General features: G+C 36.0%; 1 protein-coding gene and 2 long non-coding RNA genes across 7 annotated transcripts in view; 1 reads left to right on the forward strand and 2 right to left on the reverse strand.

Annotated features, from left to right (window-relative positions):
* Window positions 1-20,395, forward strand: part of LOC126875169 (SET domain-containing protein SmydA-8-like) — a 166,257-nt gene that overhangs the window by 106,197 nt on the left and 39,665 nt on the right. The window contains exons 1-5 of one of the 4 annotated variants that reach the window (XM_050637901.1): window positions 10,363-10,402; window positions 10,632-10,679; window positions 10,932-11,186; window positions 14,659-14,895; window positions 17,905-18,058. In XM_050637901.1, coding sequence (XP_050493858.1) covers window positions 10,400-10,402; window positions 10,632-10,679; window positions 10,932-11,186; window positions 14,659-14,895; window positions 17,905-18,058 — 697 coding nt within the window. In that variant the 5' untranslated portion in view covers window positions 10,363-10,399. Of the gene's footprint in view, window positions 1-5,116; window positions 7,540-10,294; window positions 10,403-10,631; window positions 10,680-10,931; window positions 11,187-14,658; window positions 14,896-17,904; window positions 18,059-20,395 lie in introns of those variants that run through there. The other 3 variants (XM_050637902.1, XM_050637900.1, XM_050637903.1) reach the window with 3 other exon arrangements.
* Window positions 4,468-10,194, reverse strand: LOC126875215 (uncharacterized). The gene is made up of 2 exons (XR_007693277.1): window positions 10,106-10,194; window positions 4,468-4,841 (listed from the first exon to the last, which is right to left on the reverse strand). It is a non-coding gene; the product is annotated as an uncharacterized LOC126875215 (long non-coding RNA).
* On the reverse strand, window positions 11,393-13,838 carry LOC126875222 (uncharacterized). Of its 2 annotated transcripts, none has more exons than XR_007693286.1 (2): window positions 13,695-13,838; window positions 11,393-12,157 (listed from the first exon to the last, which is right to left on the reverse strand). It is a non-coding gene; the product is annotated as an uncharacterized LOC126875222 (long non-coding RNA). The 2 variants fall into 2 exon arrangements; XR_007693285.1 differs by having other exon boundaries at window positions 12,386-13,838.

Below are 20,395 nucleotides of genomic sequence, written 5' to 3' on the forward strand. Positions count from 1 at the left end.
ATTCTTTAATTAGTGAATAATTAGCTTGGCTCCAAAATCGGGGTAAAATGAAAAGGACTCACCCGGATGACTTGATCTGCCAGTTGGTGCCCCCACTACGTAGAAGCCGATTCGACACTCGTTATTGGAATTATATTCAGGGCACTGCTTTGTAAAGGACTTTCCTCCATAATCAGATTGATAGCTGCGCACCACGCAGCGGAGTCGAAGCCCGCGGTTTCGAAAAAGGTGGCGAAAAATTGTTAGGTTCCACATTCGATTTTTGCACTAGCAACAGAATTAACTCGCGCACGATGGACGTAAGCTCTTGCACTGTTATAACCGGCACTGATCCCACTTCTGATGTCGGGTTTACATTAAAATTAGGGGCGTGAAACAAATCTCCATTTGGATTACACATTGTCGTTATGCAATAGAGAAGACATTGACTAGTGCAAATACGATTATTACAGAATTGGACAAGTAACCGTGGTAACTAGATGCTCGAGAAACTAATGACAATGACCCGAGGTTCAATTACGAATCCGCGGTCAACGGGATGATGGATGTACGTGCTCACAATATCTAAGTCGGACTCTTTGTTAATAAAACGCGTAATAAACACTGATCGTAAGGCGTTACTCTTTTCGTCGATGAGATCGCAAGAGAGAACGACTTTCCCGTCCCGATGATGCCACAGAGAAATACTATAATGGGGTGTGTCTAAATTGGGGTTGCTGCTAATTGGTCAATCTCCATATCGGTGGTTAGAAAAAAATACTAGCCGCCCTCGAGGGAAAGTTGCTAGTGGCAGACGTCATTCGTTGGAAAATAGGTCTCCTCTATCTTCTCGTGGTTGGGACAAAGACTACTTGTCTGTTTGAAGGACTTTGGTTAGCTAAATCTTAAGATTTATAACGGGCCCTCAGGCTAGGTGAACATGTACTGCGGAGATGCATCGACATCTGGCAATCATCTTACTCGAAGAATAGGGTCTGCGTGTGGCGAGCTACGTGACAGAGACCATTGGAATGTTTGCTGTCGAGTGTTACAACTATTTCCTTTTTAAGGAGAGCTATAGAATTATAGAGCTATGAATCCACGGTCAAGGTGACCATCCTGCCAACTACAAAGGCTGCTCAGCCTACAAAACCCTGTACACAAACAAGTACCCTAAACACAGAGCAAAAGAGGTCAAATACCCAGTCCTCCCAAATTCACTACTACCTCAATCCCCTTAACCAATCAAATACCCAGTCCTCCTAAATTGACCACCACTTCAACCTCCTGTGCCCAAGCAGGACAAGGAATCCAAAATAATCCGAATAGCCACAGGGACCATCCTCAAAATAGTGTCCCCAATTCACCAAACACACACAACGTCTCTAGGCTTGAAAAGCTAATAGAGAAACAATCTGACAAATAAATAATTTGTCATTAACATTAACTATTAACACTCATCATGGATAAATTAATTCGCCCCGACGCAAAATAAAACCAAGACGCATAGCTCTTTGGAATGCCAACGGTCTAGCTCAACACAAATACGAACTAGAACTCTCCTTAAAACAACAACAAATCGACGTAATGCTCATATCTGAAACTCACTTTACCGACAAAAATTACCTGAAAATAAACGGTAATAACTTCTACCATACCCAACATCCCCGTGGAAAGGCCCTCGGCGGCACCGGAATCATTATGAAAGCCAGCATTAAGCACTACGAACTTCCATCATTCCAGAAAGACTACCTCCAAGCAACAAACGTAGCAATAGAAGACTTCCATGGTACAATCACCACTTCAGCGGTATACTGCCCTCCCAGACACTCCATCGCCAAAGAAGAGTTTGATAACTTCCTTGACGCTCTAGACAATAGATTCATATCTGGAGGAGACTATAACGCCAAACATACCCAATGGGATAGCAGACTGGTCACAGTAAGAGGCAAAAATCTCTTAAATAGCATAATCACCAACAATCTCAACTACCTCACCACAAATAAACTAACTAAACCACATATAACTATAAATATCTCGCCAAGATACGTCCAAATCAACTCGTCGGCTGATCTCTCTTCTGATCATTCCCCCGTGATAGCAACAGTCAGTTCAACAATTATCGAGAATACATCTAATGACTTTATTCATAATCAACTCACCAACTGGCAACTCTTTAGAGAAGTCTTTAATCACTCAACTTCAGCCTTAACTGCACTAAAAACTAATGAAGAAATCGAAGCGGCCACGGAATACTTAAATATGAGCATAATAAACGCTATCCGCTCCTCCACACCTACTAAGACTTCTATCAGCAGACGTGAATATCCCCATTACATATTAAAGAAAATAGCCGAAAAACGTAGACTAAGAAGAGTATGGCAGACCCATATAACACGCAAACGCACGGATGACAAACGCAAACTAAACAACGCAACTAGAGAGATAACCAAAATCATCAAAAGTTATAAAAATGACTGTTTTCATAAATATCTCGCCAATTTGTCCCCCACAGCTGACTCCAACTACTCACTATGGAAGGCCTCCAGAAAACTCACGCGCCCCCCGCAAATAATCCCTCCAATCCGCCGTCCGCAAGGTGGATGGGCGCGTAGCCCTATAGAAAAAGTCAACCTGTTTGCTAAATACTTGTCTAAAGTATTTAAATCCCATTTCTCCAAAGCTGCCGCGGGCATCACTGAATACCTGCACTCTCCCTTCCAAATGTCTTCACCTATTGAACCCTTCACTTCTGCAGAGATTATAGAATCAATCAGTCGCCTAAATCCCAAGAAAGCAGCGGGGCACGACGACGGACGACGACAATCAAGGAAATTCCCATAAAAGGGGTTGCACTCATCACATCGATTTTTAACGCAATTCTTCGCCTTGAATACTTTCCTAAGGCCCGGAAAATTTCACTGATTACTCTCATCCCTAAACCCGGGAAACCAATATATAAATCTAGCTCCTACCGCCCAATTAGTCTTCTACCTACCTTGTCAAAACTATTCGAGAAGATGCTAACGAATCGACTCCTTCCACTCCTAGAGGATTTGAAAACATTCTCAGATCGTTAATTCGGTTTTCCGAAACAATATTCAACAGTAGAGCAAATCCATCGCATAACACACATTATCAGCCAAATCCTTGAAAAGCAAAAATATTCCTCAGCGGTATTCCTAGACATCCAACAGGCATTCGACAAAGTATGGCACGAAGGACTACTATACAAACTTTAAAAAATCCTACCACACAGCTACTACTCCATGCTAAAGTCCTACCTAACCAATAGACAATTCATGGTTAAATACTTGGATGTCACTTCCACAACATTCCAAATAGAATCTGGCATACCCCAAAGTAGTGTCCTCAGACCCCTGCTGTTCTCCATCTACACTTCCGATTTACCTATATCAACAGAGATAACAATAGCAACATTTGCTGACGACACTATTGCTATTAGCTTCCCACGCAAACCCGATAATTGCTTTATCCACTCTCCAGCGATATCTCGACTCTATGGAAAAGTGGTTTCATAAATAGGGCTTCAAAATTAATGAAAAAAAACCCATACATGTAACGTTCACGCTCCCAAAGCAAACCTGCCCCCAGGTCACCATCAACAATACAACAATTCCTAGCAAGGACACAGTCAGATACCTGGGCATGATCCTGGACAGGAGGTTGACCTGGAAAAATCACATCACACACAAAACGAAGCAACTAAAGGACAAACTCAAAAAATTCTATTGGCTTACTAGCCGATCCTCCAAACTAAGCACACAGAATAAAATTACCCTCTATAAGGCCGTAAGAAAACCTGTCTGGACCTACGGAATCCAACTATGGGGAACAAGAAATAATTCCAACATTGAAATATTTCAACGCTTTCAATGGAAAACGCTAAGATCCATTATAAATGCACCCTGGTATTGTTGAGAAAAGTTAGGTTGGTATGATCGCTAGTTACTACAAGCTAAGTTGGTACGACTTCTAGCGACGCTCTTTTGTCTTAGAAGTCGACCACGTGTTAATTGACTAAGTGTATCCTGTGAGTTAAGACGTGTTGTACGACGCGGAGAAATATATAGAGAAAATCGAATCTGTGTGAATCGATTAATTATCAACGCCAAACCTACATCAATTAACAGGTATGTCACCAACGAACTAATACATGACGATCTCAAGATACCAACAGTCAAAGAGGAAATAGAAAAATATAGCGACAGATATAGCAAAAGAGTCAACAAACACCGAAACCCCTAATCACTAGACTACTTGATACGTCGGATCAGATCCGCAGGCTGAAGAGACACTACCCACTAGACCTAAACGCTAGATTCAATTGGTTATCTAAATTAAGTAATATTTACTTATTTATAATACTTACTTATAAATTATACTTATCTATAATAAGTATTAACTTATTATAAATTATTACTGTAGTAACTGATGGATTCTTAGAGTAAGGACAGGTGATGATGGTAGAGTTTAAAGTTTAATGTATTTTAATAAGTGATATTCAAATACAAGAGGACCGACTACAATATCGCGCACGTCGATGCACACTCCGTGTCCGCTCAACTCGCACTCCGCTTCTCAACTGCCTCTCTGGCCGTTGCAGCATTCTTGTGTCTTTTGCTAGGCCCACCGCACACGTGTTCCGCAGACGCTCGTAGCCAGGGTCACGTAGGTCTTTTCGGCGAAGTTATTTATTTGAAGGACCCGATAACGCATTGATGGAGCCGACAGCGCCTCGGCTCTCGCGACATTGTCTATAGTTGGCTCGACGTTTCTTCTTAGTCCCTTCTCCCCGATACTACATTACTACATTAGGGTTGATGAACTCGCCACCTGTTCTGTACATACATACGAAAACAGTTAATATATATATTTTTATAATATTATAAGTTTCGTTCGGACCTGTCCCTTTGTACAAATACTGTATCCCTGTATGTAGTATAATATATATGTCGGAGATGAAAGAACACCGGAGTCTGTAATTGAACAACTGTAGTTATTCAGTCCGATTGTAATTGTTCGAGAGTTGTGATAATGAGCTTGGGCTCGAGGCGACAGTCAGTCGCCGAACGTAGCCAAGTAGGTTACGGGATGAACGCTTTGTCTAACAAAGGTATGGAGTAATTCTATAGCTCTCCTTAAAAGAAATATTCGTGGCGACACGCGACAGTAAACATTCCAACGGTTTCTGTCCCGTGGCTCGCCACACGCAGACTCTATTCTTCGAGTAAGATGATTGCCAGATGTCGATGCGTCTCCGCAGTACATGTTCGGCTAGCTCGAGGGCCCGTTATAAATCTTAAGATTTAGTCAACTAAAGTCCTTCAAACAGACAAACAGTCTTTGTCCCAACTACGGGAAAATAGGGGAGACCTATTTTTCAACGAGCGGCGTCTCCCACTAGCAGCTTTCCCTCGAGGGCGGGTAGCATCTTTTTCTAACCACCGATATGGAGATTGACCAATTAGCAGCAACGCCAATTTCCCTTACTTTCTGAACGAAGGCTTTTCTCGACGAATCCGATGATCTCGTGTCCTTAGACACACCCCATTATAGTTTTCCTCCGTGGCATCATCGGGACGGGAAAGACATTCTTTCTCGCGATCTCATTGATGAAAGGAGTAACTCTTTACGACCAGTGAATATTACGCGTCCGACTTAGATTTTGTGAGTACGTTCATCTATCATCCCGTCGACCGCGGATTCGTTATTGAACCTAGGATCATTGTCATTAGTTTCTCGAGTACCTAACTACCGCGGTTACTTGTCCGGTTCTATAATAATCGTATTTGCACTAGTCAATGTCTTCTCTATTGCATAACGACAACGTGTAACCCAAACGAAGATTCGTTTCACGCCCCTAACCCTAATTCTAATGTAAACCCGACATATAAAATTTATGTGTATCAGAATAATAAAGTATTAACGTACACCGCTCTATTCTCTTATACATTGCAAACTGGAATGAATTCGTTTTATTGCATATTCATTCATTCAACACATACGCAAGACGCTCGTCTCATGGCGTTTTCCTTTTGTCTTTCTCTCTTTCATTTTTCGCTCGTACAATACAGATGTACATACATCTATTTTTTAACAATAAATAATAAGCAACGTGTTGAAGAAGAAAAAAAGAGAAATAAGAAACGCGCGATTTTATATATTTTTTGGATACATAGATTCCATTATAAAATTAATATTTATCTTTGCACGTGTAAATCATTCAATGTTCTCCGTTTTGAAAATGTGTTAGAAATATGGATTGATGTTAAGATGTGTAGATGTACTATGCTACACGCATTATACCTAGGCATATAATTACTAGCGTACATGTCTAGGCACAAGTACTGTTGCTCTTCTCTAAATAGATTCTATTCTGGAAATCAACTTCCTCTCAAGCAATACGCTTAGTTAGTCTATATCACCGTGCAAAAGCGGACGCTCCTTGTTTTAAATAACAAAGTAGTTTATCGCGTCGTGTGTTGTATAATTTTTAAGTTACTTTTTCGACTAAATGTATATTTGTTTCAATTATTTTTGAATAGCTACATTTGTAATACTAATACTTTTTAAGCCCCACATAATTTAATATTAGCTCTTTTTTCAGAATTTAATGAATCACTTCGTACTTTTAATTTATAACAGAATATATGTGAACTAAACTTCTATTTAAATTTTGTATTATATAAAACTTATTATAAAAGTACATAACAGTTATAAGTGAATGAAATTCATTAAATGAAAGAAGATATTTAAAAATTTTTTGTTCGAATTCTTACGATTAAAAAGTTATTTGTGGTAAGTTTTGAGATCGCAAAATTTTTTCCTCCTTCATTTCTTTTTTTCAATAGGATGATGCATTTAATTGCACGGCTAATCACAATACCGTGTGTTTCATTAAATTTTGTGCATTTTTATATTCAAAATACATTTTTTTATATTCATATCCCATTTCTAACGACTTCAAATTAATAAATTTTTGTATAATTAAATTATATTTTTCGCTTATCTATTTTTTAGACTATATATTTTAATCGCTCAATTAACAATGTTATACGTGAATATGTAACTCAATCAAACTGTGATGAAAAAGGAAAAATATCTATTATTTTTATGGAAAATTTGTTGTACTTTCAATATTAAAGTTTTTTTTTTTGGTCATAGTATGTATTAAATATATCATACTAATTCGAAATATTATTGGAATTTCTATATTTTCAAATTATTATTTAATAACGAGAGATTATAATTTAATGATTTAAATCTCTGTTACTATAAATAAAAAATGTTAGCACATAAAATAATATTAAAATAATTAAGAACATATGAATCACTTTTACCACAACGTATGTAATATATGCATTTTTGTAAACGAGATTGTTACAAGTTTTAACAATGGAATCTCAGACTACTTGTGCGATTTGCGGGAAAAATGCAATTCATAAATGTAGTGCCTGTGGAAATGTTTATTACTGCAGTAAGCAACATCAGAAAGAGGATTGGAGGAATCACGCAAAAGCTTGCAAAAGTTTTAAGGTTAGTAGTTTTCGTACTAATCTAATATTTTCTAGCCTATGAATTCAATTATATAATTATATTATATTAAGTTTAGTCTTAGTTCTTAGGAGAAAAAGCAAGATTACTTTAATGTAATCAAATTTATTATACCTTGTAAAATTGTTTCTTATGCGTTATAAAGTTTGTACACGATGTTTGAAAATGATTTGTCACAATATCCATCGAACAATTAGAACATAGTTTTTGATTTAAGTATGGTTTTCATCGTCTAAAGTCAATGCGTTATTTTGGTTAAGATTATCTTATTTATAAGGTTAGAACCTTAACCGAAATTTGAAAGAAATTCGAGTTCCAGTGCTGCCTGAAGTAGTTGATAGGTAAAGCTCAAAATTCAAGACTACTCCCAATTTTGAAACGAAACTATCGAGGCTTGACTTGAGACACGAACCTTGCGAGAAATCTGATGTATTTTAACACAGTAACACGTGGCGAAATTAAGAAAAGAGGCTCTTCGTTCTTCTTTTTCTTCTGAAACAGGAAAACTATATTCAAGAACCATACCAAAATTGGCACCAAATTATATCGAAATATGATGGTGTATTTATTAATTTCTGTAAAACTGTCCTGTGAATGTAATAACCATTTCTTATATGCTAATGAAAAGATAGGTTTACGTGCAAATTTTTTAGAAGCTACGCAGTGCAGCTGATGTGGCAACATCGCACGATATGTTTAGACGTTTGAATAGCGTGCGACGATTCATTGAAATGTACCATTTCCTTATTGAAGCTAATTATGTACGAAGGATAGTTTGGTATAAATATAATGTACAATTGTTTCAAATTTATATTAAGTCTGAGTCGTATTAATTATTCGAAATTTGAAGATAAAACATTAAATAATTAAATATTTCTGATTTTAATTTATTTATTACTTCTGTACGATTTTCTCAAGTTAACCAATTTTCTTTTCTAATTATAAATTCTGGAACTGTAATGTCAGAGTTTTACTAAATTTTTAACGACATTACATATTTTAAACAAATTTTTATTATCATATTTTTAACAATGATACTGTTATAAGATTTACAAAGTATATATACGAGTATATAGCATTCAAAGGATCCACGGAAAGAGGCGAATGTTAAACGTAACGAATTTTGAGTTTAACATTTTTACATATGCTGAATTAAAATTTTCTGTGTTTTATAGTACCTAGTTATAAGAAATTCAAGTATACATCGTACTTTCTACTTTTTCATAGTTTGATACGTTATAAATTATTTAAAATTACAAGTGAAAGTTGAAAATGATGCAGGCGAAAATGAAAAATATTTTTTATCCTAATATAATATCTATGAGGAAATATGTAGTTGTAACATGGTACAGTGCCGAATGGAAGTATTGGCACAATCTGTATCTTTGATAAAATTTTTTGTAAATCTGTAAAGAATGTGCTTCTTTATTTAATTTTTTTGTAAAATATAATTTTCGACTCTAAAGCTTAATATGCTAGTATACCTTGTATTCTTGCACACTTTAGCATACCATGAATCACAAATTTTAGAAATACTTATAATAAAGAAAAGTCATATAATACACATAAGGGTCAGTCTTGATACTGACTTTGGGAAAGAAAAAAAATATATCAATTCAATGGGTATATTTTTTTTTCTTTTTGTATGTTGACCGATTTCTCTGAAACGGCATGACCAATCGAGATGAGTTTTTTGCATATTATAGGACATGTCCTCCCGCTGATCCAGTTACAAACATTTAACACTTTCTTACACTTACTTATCTTTTCGTGTAGAATCAATCCTTGTCCCGTCGTACTGCGATTTCCGACCCACCCTGTAAACGACCGGCAACTAATTGTGTCATGCGCGCTGTTACGGCCGCACAATTGTAGGCAAAATTCACTGATAGTTTTTTGCGAATATCTCGGAAGTGATTGACCGATATTTACATATACAGGAAAAAGTTATGCAAAATGTGGATCTTTATAATAGATTCAAAAATCATCAAAATTTATCTTTTCTTTCATACCTCGGAATCCAAAGCCGCGATGCGGTAAAAATAAAAAGGAGTGCAAAATATTACATAATTATTATGTTATATTATGACTCAAATATTCAATCAATTATTTGTATATAATTTGTTGTTTATAAAGATATTTAGTAAAAAATGTTCTGTCTCGAATCAAATTCAAATAACCTATCGTCCGGCTTAGATAATTTTATCTAACTTTGCGAGACTTGTAATTCGCCATTCACTAATATGCCACTAGAGACAAAGGTACTATATTGGGGTGAAGATATTCGTCGGATGACGCCTGATAATTACTAGATGAGTTTTATAAATGAATGTTTTAAAAATAAATGTTATAGGGGAACTGACACGGAATTGGCACAAGAGTGCTTAAAAGCTTATGAAAAACCTTGTGTAAAAAACCTCTAAATCTCTATTTGAAAAATCTCCTTAGTGTAATTAAAAAGACCTGAATTGTTAGACGTGTTCGTCTCTTTATATCAGATAACCAGTGTGGACGTTTACTTAATTAACAAATCAATTAGCGATCTTACCTTTCTGGATGGTTCGTGTGACTCACGAATAACTGCCCACAAAGGAGAGTGAATTAGGTTCAAGGAGGAATTCCGTTCTTTAATTGCCGATATATGCGTGTACTAGGCATGAACACAACACCTCAGAACGAAGCAGACGAATAACAGTCCGTAATAATACCAATTCAAGTAAAGGAATAAATAACCCCAACCTAACCCCAATCATTCAATAAATGTACGAAATACCCAATAAAACGAATCGCGCACTAAAGAATAAGTAATGCTGGTCAGCACTTCTAAAGTCTTCGATAGTATATGGTATGTAAGATTGTGTTACAAACCATTAGGGCATGTTTCCATAAGAAAATATAGACGGGCATAAACGTAGAAGTTTTCTAAGAAAGTGTCTTAAGAGTAATTTTATATACGCTATACGCAGTCGGTATCTCAACTTTCGTAGACATTAAAGTATTTGTGTTTGCTGATAATACTAGCTTTACTAGATACACATTCAGTTTCGTAAATAACAAATGTGATATTCCAACAGTGTATGAAAATGAGGGTAATAAAAGACTCAACGTTATGCAAAGTAAATGTAACTATAATATAATACATCGTAGAGATACGAAAGACGAAGCTTTACGAAACTCGGACTATTAGAAGATTATACAAGGAATATGAAATTGATCTATGAAATAGTATTATAAATATGTATACGGACTATAATCATGGCGTAATAGCATCTCAATGAATATTGTCATTTGCGAGTTACCAATGTTAATTATTACACCACTTTGGGCAAATTACAAAGAAAAATTCGAAATTAATTACGTACCTCGTTTTACAGTTAGCAGAAGATTCCTTATTGGGTCGTCATTGTATAGCCACACGAAATATCAAAGTTGGGGAAATTGTTTTGAAAGATGATGAACCTCTGATAGCAGGTCCTATGTATAATTGCGCTCCTGTGTGCCTTCGCTGTTACACGGTCTTGAACGAAACCATTGCAGTAGCTTGTGAAAAATGTGGTTGGCCTCTTTGTCAAGATTGCAAAGATCATGGATTAGAGTGTAATTTTTCTTCTTCTCGCAGAGATCATAAGGTAATTACACTACTTCATTGTTAAGATAACCTAACTATTTTTATTTTTGTAAGCTAAACACGAATCTGCAAACCGTTTCTTCCAATACTCGCACTTTTTGAAACCATCGGTTTTTTTAAAAATGTCAACATTCTAAACAACTTCTTCCTATATATAACAGCAGCTCGACTTTTATCGTATACAGCATTTAAAAATATTGCAGGATCTTTACTACAATTAGTTTATTTAAAGTAAATGGATTAAACAGATGTTGGTTAAACAGGAAACGATGGTTGTTTAACGTGAACTAATCACAATAACGTATTATAATTAAAACAACTAAATAGTTGATTTGCAACTCTCGTCACTACAGTTCCATCGCTCTCTGTCACGCGGACTACATTCTCTCGACAACGCTCGATTCACGCTCTCTGGCTTCTCAATCAACACTGACTGTTAATTCGTCTTTGTCCCTTAGCATCCCTTTGTCTTTCGTCTTAGCCCCATCACGCACGTGTTCCGCAACCGCTCGTGGTCAGGGTCACGCAAGCCTTTTCCGCGAAACTATTCGATTGATGGACAGACTATTGTTTATAGTTCGCCCGATATTTCTTAGGCCTTTCGTCCACTATACTACAATATGCGATTTGAAATGTGATTTCTGTGGAGGCCTTGATGAAAAAATAGATGAAAAGGATAACATTTTTATGAATCAGGCATCCGGAATATGTTTGACACGCTAATTCCAAATTAATGTTGAATTTATACCGATACGTGATTCTCACAAACCTCGTAATTTGATTAATTGGCGATGATGTTCCTCCGACTTCTATTACGAGTAACAGATTTACGTCTCGCACGCTTGTTTCCATCGACACTTGCGTATACAGATCACGATAAAACCATTGTGACTTCCTCCCGCTTTGAATAATGCATTGCAGATCGTTTATCGATACAATGAGAGATTTAACAGCTACCAAATCCTTGAATATCTAGACAAATATAACATTTGTTCCTGTACAATTTCAAATTGACGATCGATCTTTTGTTATCGCTGAAACCTGCAATCTCACAAAAACTAAATTCCATTAATTAAAAAATATTAGAGTCCGAGATCGTTTGAAGATCGTACTATTGTACATGGGTGAATATACAGTAATGTTAGCTATAACATACAATATGAAAAATTATTTATGTATACGTAGAAAAACATGGGTTACCTGGAAAAGAAGATATGAAAGGATATTTATTTAAAAAATGTTCCTCCATCTAAATCGCCACTTAAAATCATTTAAATTACGTAAGGAATATGTCTCGTATTATGCATAGGCAGAGAAAATATTTAGATTGCCTGTTTTAAGTGAAACACCCTGTATATCGCATTTCTACTGGTTAATTTTTCTTAAGTTTTCAATCCAAGCGTAGCAATTGTCTGCAGTAACAAACCTAATCCAATTTGAATTTAAATTGATCTAATTGTAATGTAAAATCAAAGTAAAATCTTAGTAAAATCGAAATTCTGATCAATGCGTTTACACGAAAATCAATAAGTATTAACAAAAAATATTTAAAAAAAAAGTAATGATTTTTAATATACAATTCAAATAAGTATAGAAGGGGTCGTTACTTGTGCACAGCATTTTGGAATAATCCAGAATCGGGAATGTTGCAGAATTAATCGTTAAAAGAATGCATTTTGTTGTTTTTTAAGATGCGAACGCTACTCCTGTTTTTAAAAAAGTATTTTCTAGCTTACAATTAATGTATTTTATACTGTTTCAATCCTACATAAATGGACGATACAGCACTGCAATGTGTGACGGATAATGCTGCTCCCTACGCAAGCGCATTGGAACGAAGTTTTGGAAGGATAACTAAATTATAATTTTTCTTAAAGATATGATGCATATACTGTAACTTTAATAATTTACTTTAATAATTAATAATACAGTTGAGTGTGATATATTTTAAAGCACGGTGCGACACATAGACCACGTCACAATTTTCACACTTATAACGCGATAGTGTCTTTCAAATTGCTCTTAGTTTTCTATTTTGAAGCGACATTTTGAGGTTGAAGATTCTAAAAAATTATAAGGATACGGATCGGCACGTTAAAAAGAGCAACTAATAATGAACTAATAATTTATTTTCATGAAAAGCAACAATTGACACCCGACACTGGCGTACCAAAAACAAAGACTATATATTCTGTCTTTACATTGTTAATTCTGTTATAAAACGTTGTGAGGGCAAATGCGTATGAAACAAGACAAGTGAAATAGATCATTTAGTTCAAACGGTGAGCGAATGAGTCAGTAGAGTGAGCCACTATAGTGGCGCGTCGTAATATAAGATGACATCCGCGAAAACCACTATAATGGCGCATCGTACTGAAGAGGTTGATTTAACCCTTCGCACTCGAGGACTTTTTCGGTCGGGCGTAGTAGCAACTCTGGACGATTTAGCGTATACGAGACGCGTGTCTTACAGTTAGCGTAAAATGATTTTATGCACAAATCAACTTACAAAAACATTATGTGGCGGCACTCGACAACAAATACCGCCACTCGACACTAACTTCTACCGGACAACGGTAGCGCAGTGGTTAGCTCATTAGGTTACGAACGTTTGAGACCCGGGTTCGAATCCCGGCGCCCGTAGTCATATATTTTTTTTTCCACAATTCTTAAATAAGAAGAAAAATACAGCAGTACCCCAGTACCGACATCTACAGCCAGCAGCTACCAACAATCATCACGGACAACACATACACCTCAATTATATTCTAATAATTTATCTATATTTACATCTTTGAAAATATGATTTCGTAATATTCTTGAATACACAAAATTCTTCTTGAATATAATTGATCTCATTTTTCAACAGTTCAAAATCAAGCATCTTCATTTGAGCTAATTTCACTTCCGAAAACCACTTTTTTAGGGTTTCTAAACTATAATACTTTTGCCGTGATCGTCAAATCCGAAGTAGACGTTTGGAGACGTTGACGGTATCATAGTTTCGGAGTTGGGATTAAATATTTTATCTCCATTTAAAAGTCTAACACTTTACACTTCCTAACAAAGAACAAGAAGAGCTACGGAACCAATTTACGAACCAATATTGGTAGTGACTGAGAGTTTCCTTTCGAGTTTCGAGCAAAAGTTTAACCATACTCGTCCAAAAGCACAAAATTCATAATTTTAGAGACATTCCAGAAAATATGTTTTTAGTAAACAATTTTAAGAGCTGTTTCCTGTCTCTACAGGTAAATCGATCATCGATAAAAAATTTGTGTGGAATATTTTTGATTGCATAATAAATATGCAAAGTTTCATCAAAATCGGCGTGTCATTCTCGGGTGATGCTTCTTGTTAGATTATTGCTATTTCTTACGTCAGAAGAAACTCTATAGCTATTTTATATATCGATAGATGTATGAAAGAGATCTGTTAACGATATATACTGATATAATAATGTAATGTTTCAGGTATCTATAACTGAATTTGGCCATCCACATCCAAGTTATCAATGTATAACTGTCATAAGAGCGTTAGCATCGAAGGATGTTAATTTAGAATCTTATAAGAAATTACTATCGCTCGAAAGCCATTACGATCGAATAAATTCCCATGAGCTGTCAAACACTGTTCGCTTTATTAAAAGATTTTTCAAAACAGATGATATATCGGAGGAGGAAATGACAAAAATCGTCGGCATCTTGCAGGTAGAAATTCAATCAATATATTACAATTGCGTTATAAATATTAAGACGAATAGAAATGTCACATATTCAATAAATATTCTCGAAAAGCATGTTTCCGTAACGTATAATATTCCCAGATACAGTTAATACGAAAAGTATTTGTATAGAACCTAACTTTAACAAAATTATAGTAGAACATTTAGTACACGTTTGTAATACATTTCGTAGAGCGTTTAGTAACTAAATTTTAACAAATAGAAATTATATATGTGAGGTATATAGGTGTCCGTGATAATTGTAGTTGCTGGCTATAGATGTCGCTGCTGGGGTATCCCTGTATTTTCTTCTCATTTTTAGATGCGTGGAAGAAAAATCGGTCAGGATTTGAACCCAGGTCCCGAATATTCGTAATCTAAGGCGCTAACCACTGCGTCGCCGTTGTCAGGTTCTAGTTAGTGTTGAGCTGTGGTATTTTGCTGTCGAGTGCCGCCACATGTATATTCCTAGAAGCCTCCAAACTAATTTTCAGAAAATAAGATTTTTCACAAAATAATTTTCTATCTCTGTTGTTCAACTATTAATAAATATCTAGGAAAATATCTACGCGTAATAAATATTTCTACAGTTACCGCTTCATAGCATAAAAGACAATCTGCATCAAAGTGCAGAGAAAATAGGTTTGAAAGACGAACAATGTTCCGAAACACTTAAAATACCTCCACAATTCCCAAATATAAACATTATTGAAAATATATGGGACTACCTAAAACGCAAAATACGGAGTCACCATATTTCGTCTGGAAATGATTCAATGAGGATACTTTTACAAGAATGGAAAAATAGTGTAAGTAGGATCTTTGTCAATTTGACAAATTCAATGCCACGACGGCTTCAAGTCATAATAAAATCAAAAGAAATCTGCTGAGTACTAAAATAATTATACTCGTCTTAATAATTTTTTCCCTTAAACTGTAACTACGAATATTTATTACGCATATATTTTTGCCATTTTTTAGATATTTGTTAATATTTTCACGGAGGGCATAGATATCCCAGCTTTATTTTCTATATATTCTACATATTCTACAGACTTGTAAGAATGCGTATATAATTTTTATTTGTTAAAATTTTATTAATAAACGATGTTCTACAAAATTTTTGTTGAAATTAGTTATTGTACGAATACTTTTTACGCCAACTGCGTGTGTGTTTACAACGACAAAAGCAATTATCGGCTTCTGCGGATTCGCACACCGCACAATTTTAATTTCTAAGCTCTATATTTTTAGCAAATGTACAAAGACCAACGAAAATGTATTATATTATGTTGCACTATACTGTATAGACAACAGTATTAAACAATTTTTGAGTTATTATTTATTGTCGTCTACGTTATCTATTGTTGCTTATTACTAAACAATTTTAATAAAGGAAGATAATGAACATAATGTACACTGCGTGTCAGCTGTACAGAGTGCACGTTCATATAACGTTCACATATACTAACGCAAGCTCGAAGTAACAAACGAGAAGAACTGAAAAAGGTAGGAAAAATTAGTTTATTAATTTATATTGTAATTTATTTTTTTATTTAAATATTATTAAAATATTAGTTTATTTGACTATATTATAATAAAAGTTAATTTATCAAAATAATGTTAAAACTATAATTCGCCGACTATAAATTAACACACAATTGAAAACAGATTTAAATTACCGCGTTGGATAGTTCTTTCACAATAACTTGGTTTCGTTGTCACAGTGCCGAAATTAAATTTTATGATGTAATTTAGTATCTTCAACCAATTTGTACTTTTTACGTGATTTCTGAACGTGAGGGGGGTATCTGGTTTTGTGCCTATCTTTGTTCATATTTTCTAAGTTCTCCGCATTTGTATTAACACCTTGTTAGTCGTCAATGGATAGTTGTTGTGAAACATAGGTATATTGTGTATGTTACACATTCGTCCACGCGTTCCTCTAATAGATAACCTCAACACTTCTAACTGCAAGGGTACCAGCTTCTATAAGATCTGTTAAATTGTTGTTCACTTGCGGTTAATGATAGAAATTTTTTGTTAGCTTCAATGATTTTCAACTGCAAATTGCTGCTCTTTTCTGTGCCATTTGTTATACAGACTTGCCAACGGCAAGTTTCCTATCATAGACACGCTCTCACTGGGAAATCAAATATACGACACTATGAACTAGTCGCTTTGCGTAAACACTTCTTATCTACTTCCCGTTTCTTTGACGAGACTGGGGAATTGGTGACTCATATACAGAATTAAGCAGTTCATCGCTTGATAATGACTTCAATTACTACGTTGTACTCGATGGATATTTGCACCGCATTAGATCGCGTCTCAGTGTCATGGCCGGGTTTGTGCCCGTTACTCCTCGGTTTGAGGCGAATTCGCAGCAAAAGTACAAAATGTGGCTTGACTTCTCGTCTACGCATCGTGTTTAACCTGACAGATCCTTGAGTTAATGCTTGAAAGCTTAAACTTTCAGACGTAAAGATCTATTTCGGATATTGATCAATGAATCTGTGTATATAATATCTGTGAATCTGTGTATACGGTTACAATGTAGTACAATAGCACCTCCTATAACGCTAGATATACGTTCCGTTACGAATTCAAGAGCGCAAAAGAATATAATTAAATAAATATGCAGTCTTTTCTTAATATGACAAAATAATATGCGACCCACAATAATAACTGTTCACAATACCAACTCATTATCGCACAAGAGTTAATGCAAAACCGTGCGTCGAGTCAATTCAAAGACTTACATATTTTCATATTAGAAAAGAGTCATTTCCTGCAGCTTCTTAATCGCGTTATATGGAAGCATTGGCGTAATTTTTAGTCCACGTTAGAGAAGCATCGTCTCATACGGGATCCGACCGTATATTATTTTCAATTAGCATTCTTTTAATTATCTTGATCAAATACAAACATATCATATATTCTATCGGTTTAGAAATAAATCTGAATAAGTGAATGACAAACACTTAAATTGCAGGTTAATGGACATGAAGTTCCGCTTACTGATCCACCATACGTAGCAGTTTACGAACTGACATCGTTACTTGAGCATAACTGTAAAGCAAATTGCTCGAAAAGTTTCACTGATACTGGAGGGCTGATTATTCATGCTGCAGTACCTATTGCAAAAGGTGACTATATTATATATATATATATTCTATAAAGTATAGTAATATAGAGGGTGTTCGGCTACAGGTGTAAAAGAATTTAAGGGGTGATTTTTGAAGAACAGTAAAGATGGAAATCAAGAATAAAGAAATTGCGTTTTCGGCTTTGTTTTTTAGTTATTGTCAGTTAAAATTACCTAAAATGCCCCTATACGCATGCAAACCTCCTCACATGGACGAGAATAGGTCAGCTGCCCGGTCAGCCATCAGGCTGCACAGCGATTCTCAAATCGAACGATATGTGTGCAACAGCTTACCCGGTACAAGTCGTAGAGAGGAAGATCATGACATTCGAAGACGTAAACTATCCCGCGCAACATATTATGAGAAAAATCGTAGATTAAAAGTATTATACCAGTCTACTAATTAAAATCCATAACAACATAAAACTCATGAAATTTTCAAGTAGAAAAGATTAATGTCTTCTCTAATCCTTTGTGTTTATAAATAATTTGTAGCGGCATGGGCCACGGAACTTTCCAACGGCTCTGGATACAAAGCGCGACGCCGTCGAAGCGCAACACCGACATGCCCAATGTACCATCGATATCTTCACGCTCTTTCCGCCGAATTCTCGAAGGAGCATACACGTGCCAACCGCGGCGGTACAGCTAATGGATGCACGTTAGTGGGGGATATCGATGGGCAACGAAGGGAAGAATCCGTTCGATCCAGAACAAAAGGGCAGTCAGTCTGTCTTACGCCGTTAAATATATAACTCCTCAGTACCATTGCATAGCAACGCGTCGAATGATCTCTTGGTGTCTATTGTTACTTGTTAATTGTTACCAGTTATTTGTTAATCGTATCTGTTAATTGTTATTTGTTGACTCTGACTGTTAATTCGTTCTTAATAAGCAATTGTTCGTTAAAACATCTGAGTATTTCTTACGAACCTATCGCGACACACCACCTCAAATTAATAAATAGTAACACATATAAACAATGTTTATTGTTGTTGTTACATGTTACACAGAAAAACCACACACGCGCCACAAGTGTTCAGCCTGTACATAGAAAAATTGTAACGAAAATAGCAATCGTTTTATGTTACAGTACGTGTTCAATATATGCTCCATTTTCTTGGAAACAAAATACACAATAAGCACGGTACATACAACACGCACTGTATACACTACATACTCATCACACACCCAAATCACTCGCGTTGGAACTAACAAAAGAAATTCAAAAAATAAAAAGAATAAAAAAATAAAGGAAATAAAAATATTCAAAAAATTAAAAGTGAAGAAGCCCGAAAAAATCTACAGCGGAATAACTTAAACCTATATTGAATCTACAATTAACCCCAACTTTATGTTTATACAATTCTCCTGACTACAACATGTTACATAACAAGGTAGCAGTGGAGAGTTCGTTCAGAAAAAAGTTTACGATATTCTTTACCAACGCTTTCATTTTCTTTGTATAGTTTTCTCGAAATTAACCAGGGTCAGGCACGATAGCTGAGGTGCTTCTTTCAAAAGTATTGTTGGGTATACCTACTTACCAGAAACTTAAAAGAGTTATTCAATACTATAAGTATAATTTTTTATTTTGCTGCACATTAATTTGTGTTGAGGTTTTTATATATGTCGGAGATGAAAGGACACCGGAGCCTTTCTTCGGAATTCTTCGGCCTCTATAACTTAACTCGATTATAATTGTTCGAGATTTGTGATAATGAGCTTGGGCTCGAGGCGACAACAAGTCGCTGAACGTAGCCGTGGCTACGGGATAAACGTTTTTACGTAACATAGGGATGGAGTAATTCTATAGCTCTCCTTAAAAGAAATAGCTGTAGCGGCACGCCACAGTAAACATTCCAACGGTTTCTGTCCTTTTTTTTTTTCTGTACGTGGAGAAATCCTCATGGACACTCCGCTGCTGCAATAATCGCGTAATATAATAAGAGTAGTGTCGGACTCCTACCGACTAAAACTCCACGATGACCATCTTATGCGCGTGACAGGGGTGCTCCAGGAACCTCTTATGAATTAACTTCAGTTGCATCCCCTTCTCGCGTTCTCTTGTTCGAGCCGGCTATTGAGTAGGCGTTAGGGGGAGGTCGTTACCCCTAGCGCTGTCACTTCTTCTGGTCGTAGTCCGTTGGGGTGGTGGCGGGGCGGCTCTGGGTCGTCTGACTGCCATCCTTCTCCATCGTCTTATCCTGCAGGGGTGAGAGTTTTTTTTTCTCTACCTTTCCGCTCGCTCCTTCGCGAGCATAACTCGCTCGCAGAAGAGGCGGACGGCCTCGTATTCCTGTGACCCTCTCAACATCGCTTCCACAATCGCTGAGGG

This window comes from Bombus huntii, chromosome 17, assembly GCF_024542735.1.
Source record: "Bombus huntii isolate Logan2020A chromosome 17, iyBomHunt1.1, whole genome shotgun sequence".
Classification (NCBI taxonomy): Eukaryota; Metazoa; Arthropoda; class Insecta; order Hymenoptera; family Apidae; genus Bombus; species Bombus huntii.